At 47.2% G+C, this 5,285-nt stretch overlaps 1 protein-coding gene across 1 annotated transcript in view; it reads right to left on the bottom strand.

Moving 5' to 3' along the window:
* Window positions 1-5,285, bottom strand: part of LOC103804935 (patatin-like phospholipase domain-containing protein 7) — a gene marked incomplete at its 5' end in the record, with an annotated part of 108,325 nt that overhangs the window by 22,431 nt on the left and 80,609 nt on the right. Inside the window, one exon of the mRNA XM_009077569.1 lies at window positions 1,621-1,690. Coding sequence (XP_009075817.1) covers window positions 1,621-1,690 — 70 coding nt within the window. The remainder of the gene's footprint in view (window positions 1-1,620; window positions 1,691-5,285) is intronic.

The following is a 5,285-nucleotide window of genomic DNA, read 5'->3' as shown; positions in this document are numbered from 1 at the left end:
TGAAAGTTAAAAATATGTGCTGTAAAAGCCCAAAAATTCTGTTTTCCCTCCCCTGTAACAAGCAAACATTTTCACTTGCAAAACTACCTCCAGTGCCTGGTGAGGATCATATCTCCTCTTGGGCCATTTCTGTCAGAGCTGTCAGGAGCAAAGTTATAATCCCTTAAGCTGTTAGAAACAAAGTTTAATCAAGCAGAAGTTGATTGGATCTGTTTCCTGTAAAACATTCTGCTTTAAGGCTCTTACACACTGATTTCCCTCTTAACATTTGCATCAGCTGAACTGGGGAGACACTAAATTTCCACAGGCCAAAGGTCTTGTCTCAGAAGTGAGTCTTTAAAATATCAAGTGAGCCTTGCAGTGGTAGCTCAGTTCTCTGTAATTAACTGCTTCAAGCAGCAACTCTTCCCAGCAAACTGGGAATTGATTTTTGCTTTTCTTTAAAAATAGATAACAGTTCTGTTTCTAATTATAACCTCAGCAACTCCTACTGTTAGCACAGTGGCACATTGGGGGGTTATTGTGAATAGTTTTAGTTGAGTTGGAACTTGCACCCCAGAAAACTCCTGAGTGTTTGTGTTATACCCCACAGCACAGAGCAAGGTGGGAAATGGCAGTAGCTGGGCACTTCTTTCCTCTCTCTTCAGTGACTTCTGGAGATGACCACAACCAATCCAGCTGATTTCTATCCTTGCATTAAACTTCCACAGGGACAAACAGCTGCATGGAGTGAGTTTCTTGACCTCAACTGGCTTAACCTGCTGTGGAATGGGAATACAAAAATCTCTAAGAAGGGTTAATCCTTTTCTGCTTCTTTTAGTTGCCCTGGTTGTCCCTGATCAAAGCTCAGTGTCCTTCAGGGGCTCCATAACCTCCACCTGACAGGAATGGACAGTCCTATCTGTGCCAGCTCAAAGGACAGAACATCAGACATGTGGCAGCAAAGGCTTCAGCTCCCCAGTGGAATATCTGGGGCACCTGTAGGTCTGTGCTTCCTTCACTGGGGCCTGAGTCACTGCCCTGTTACCCCAAATAGACCAAAGCCAGTGTCCCACAGGGCTGTCACCACATCTCAGAGCAGAGAGGGCAGCTTGGATCGCTCTCCTCTGTTCACTCACTGAAGTACATCACAGTTTTCCTCCAGAAAAAAGAAGGACTGACCACAAATAAGAACCTAACCCAACCTCTGCTTCAGGCACAGGAGTGTGTTCCTTGGGAAAACAGCTTCATCTGTGGGGAATTTGAATTTTTAAAGTTTTTGGTTGCATTGAGTCTGATTTATGGTTAAAACACCTGCACTTCATAGGATGCCTTAAGGAAACAAAATGGTGCCAACGGACTAATTTTCTCCCTGAACAGGGAATACAGCATCTCACTTAACTCCTTCCAACACCTCTGTTCCTTGTTATCTCTGTACAACCACAGTTTGGTGCTCAGCAAGTAACAGGGAAGGGAGAAAGAAAAGGAAAGACAAATTGAAAGGTCAGAAAATCTCCAGGCAGGGAAGGGAGAAAGAAAAGGAAAGACATATTGAAAGGTCAGAAAAACTCCAGGAATAAGGGATGACCCTGAAGCCTCACATCATGATTTAAGAGCTGGAGAAGGTCTCTGCACACTTACCATCCCTGTGGACCCTCATGGCTGAGGCAGTGATGTCAGTGGTGATGGTGAAGTAAGGAATCCACAGGTCCTGCAACAGAGGGGACACCAACTTTACTGGATCCATATCCCTGCACTTCACAACTGTACAGGTCCTGCAACAGAGGGGACACCAATTTTACTGGATCCATAACCCTGCACTTCACAACTGAACCTTAACCTTCACTACACTTAACCTTCACTTTTACTATTCATGCCTGATGTGAACCAATGCAACAATCTCTAGATCCCACCAGATGCACGGATGGAGAAACACCTCTCAGCCCTGTGTGTAAGTTCATACATTTGTTTCTTACACAAACATTTCAATCAGAACCAAGGCAGACAAAACTCCTCATTTCCTTCCTGAATAGCAGAAACCTCTTGTTCCAGCAGCCTGTCCAGCACACAGAGACCTCCTCACACAAACCAGAGGTCACCTTCTGTAGGATGTCTTTATTTTCCTCTCAGGTGAAGGATGGAGGACTGATGGTCACTCTCATCCAAAGGGATCCTGAGGCTGACTAAAGCTGGAGGACAACATGAAGGGAAGACTCATCTTTCACATGTTTAGTTCTCGTCTAGGTCACTCACTACCTGCTGCTCTTGGCCTCCCCTGGGCACTAAGATAGAGAGACCTTTGATCTCACCAGCGTGGCCACTGCATTTCACCCAACTGGTTCCACTCAGGTGCTGCTTTTCCTCTATGCTGAGTAAGTCTTCCATAATCATGCTCTCCATGGATGAGTGTGCAACTACTCACTTCCCCCAACCTCAGACTGGTGCAGGTATCTTCCCTGCCTCAGTCCCTGAGACACCACAGCCCAAGGCAAAGAGGGAAGAACATGAGTCATGGCCTCTTGACTGAACAACAGTCACTTTGTACCTCCTGGTGATGGAGCCAGGGTTCACAGCAGCAGGAGATGCAGATCCAACACTGCCTAGAGTCAGAGGACAACACAAAACTTTGGAGCATTAGCTACAGGAACAAAGGATCCTGCAATCTCCAAGAAGATTCTAGAGGTTGCATGAGATCCTGCAGGCTAACACAGCAGTGAGGAGTGTGGGACACAAGAAGGAGGGTGAGATGCAAAAAAAATGACCAAGCTTTATGCTTTACAAGCTTATTCAGTGGGGACAGGCCAAATCAAGCAGCTCTGCTCCTGGCAGGGGAAGGGCTCATTTTGGTTTCACTCACATCCCACTAGCTGGAAAAAATGAATGGGAAGGTGACCTCCCAACTGCACAGGGGTTTGCTGGAGAGAGGAGAGTTTTGGAAAGTCTCCATGGTGTCTGGTGAAACGGTAGCTGCAAAGGGGAAAGAGCAGGTCCTGTCTGAGTAAACTGAGCTTATGTTCAGAGAACAGCTGATGCTGCTCTGTCAATCAGCAAAACTGAATCAAGAGTCAAAAGCTGCTCTCTCAGCTGGCTTTTGTTCGCAGGACACGGTGTCTGGGCCTTCTCTAGCACAGCACTGATGTGCCCTAAGCTCAGGTTGGACTCAGCAGCAGCAGGAGCTGGAAGCCCTCCCTTGCTGGTCAGGCTGTGCTCTTGGGGTGAGTTTCTGTGCTGTTCAACCCATAACTCTGCACTACCAAGAAGCAGAGTTCTTTTAGTGAGTTTAATCTCTTCAGCAGCTCTGGGACTGGGGACAACTCACAGATGCTGCACCAGTACCACAGCCCAGCTGGTGCAAATGCCAGAGGAAGGCGGATGAATAAAGTGTGACTAGGAGAGTATTAAGGTGCCTCTCTGTGCTAAAGATATTCTGGGGATTGCAGATCTCAGTGCAACCATCACATTTGAAGCAAAAATAGGAGAACAGGAAAAGAAACCTCTCCAACACCTCCTTTCATATTCATGTCAACACCTGCAGCAAGAAAACCAACCCAAGCCCTACCACACAGGGATAAAGGCTGCATTGCTCAGGGATCCTGCCACTGATTTGGGAGCAGAATATTAGTCAAGGCAAAACCAGGACTTAATAACAGTCTTGTCTGATTCCTCACACCTTCACCCCCCGCTCAGACGACTTACAACAGCATTTTGACATAGGGATAAAAATTCTGGCACAGGGAATAAAAAAATTCTCCCAAAAGGTAAATTCAGAGAAAAAAAAAAAAGTATGAATGTTTTTCAAGCAGCCCTTGATGGGATTCTGTGTGAAGTGCCCTGGCCTGGGTTTGTGTGTGCTCCCCAAAGGTTGTCCCTGCCCAGGGAGTGCCTGTGGCTGCAGCTGCAGCAGTGACAAGGTTGCTGTCAGCAGGTTCCCCCACTGCTGGGGATGAGGAGACACCCACGTTACAAGGGCTGGCAGAGAGTAAAATGCAGAGAAAATGGAAACCTCCCTTCCAGCATCAGAAATAACAGTTCAACGTAAGCATTTCTGCTTCTGGCTCTGATGGAGAAGAGGGATGAGGACACGTGTGGGACGTGCAGGAGTGGCATCTCACAGCCATGGGCAGCAGAAAGGAGGATATGGCCCAGTGCTTCTTAATGTTAAGCTTTTATAGAGACACAAGGGTCAGTCCCACCCCAGTCCCTTGGGTAGGAAGCTCCCAGGTTCTGCTGTGATCACTGTGGACACTCCCAGGAAGTAGCAGCTGTGGCCAAGCATCCAAACTCATCCTCTGTGAGGCTGTAATTAACTTTTATTAATAGGCTTTTCCAGTTGGAAATCATTGGTACGCACCCAAAACCACTTCCAGTGGTGAGAAAAGATGGATGTTTACAGTTTGGATGCTTTAAATAATGCTTTCAGAAAACATTTGTTCAAGGCTTAAAGCTTCCTCGTTCAGCCTCTGTTATGCTCTCAGCCACCTTTTACCCTTGGGCAGCTCCCAGTTCCCTCTGCCCAGTGCCAGGACTGGTTACCTTGCTCTGATAGTGGAAATTGCAATGAAGGAGCCTCTTTCCTGGCTGAGTTACTCAACATTTTTCCTTATTTATCTCAGGGAAGTCTTCCCACACGAGGAAACCCTCAGAAATGGACTGAGAGGTTTTGCCAGTGACACTCAGCATTCATGTACACAGAGATGAGGCTGTTTTATGTCTCAAACTGGATATCTCTTGGACAAAACCTTCCTGTGACTGCAAGGGTAGAACAGATCATACAGCTACAGCTGTCAAAATTCCTAAGGAAGGAATCTGATGCATCTTAAAAGGGAAGGACAATAAACTGACTGCTGGAATCCGAAGAAGTGATAGATAGAAATGGCCTCAAGTGGTGCCAGGGGATGTTTAGGTTGGATATTAGGGAAAATTTCTTCACTGAAAGGGTGGTCAGGCATTGGCACAGGCTGCCCAGAGCAGTGGTAGCGTCACCATCCCTGGAGGGGTTTAAAAGCCATGTGGATGTGGCACCTGAGGACATGGGTAGCGGTGGCCTTAGCAGTGCTGGGGGAATGGTTGGACTTGATGGTCTTTGAGGGTTTTCCAAGCTTAATGATTCCATGATTCTATTGAGCAGGACATGAGGGGCCACCTGAGCTCAGAGCTTTTCTTCCATGTTGTCCTTCATTCCTCAGAGCTGGAATGCTGCACTGCACCACCCAAAGCCACACACAGGAGCCAAGAGGAGATGTGGAGGTCTCAGGGCTCTGCCTAAGGCAGTTCCCAGCCACATCACAGCAAGTGGAGAGAAGCTG

The sequence above is a fragment of the Acanthisitta chloris genome, unplaced genomic scaffold (assembly GCF_000695815.1).
Source record: "Acanthisitta chloris isolate BGI_N310 unplaced genomic scaffold, ASM69581v1 scaffold9096, whole genome shotgun sequence".
NCBI classification, from domain to species: Eukaryota; Metazoa; Chordata; class Aves; order Passeriformes; family Acanthisittidae; genus Acanthisitta; species Acanthisitta chloris.
Note: the sequence above shows the minus strand (reverse complement) of the source record. Positions and strands in the feature narration are given on the sequence as shown.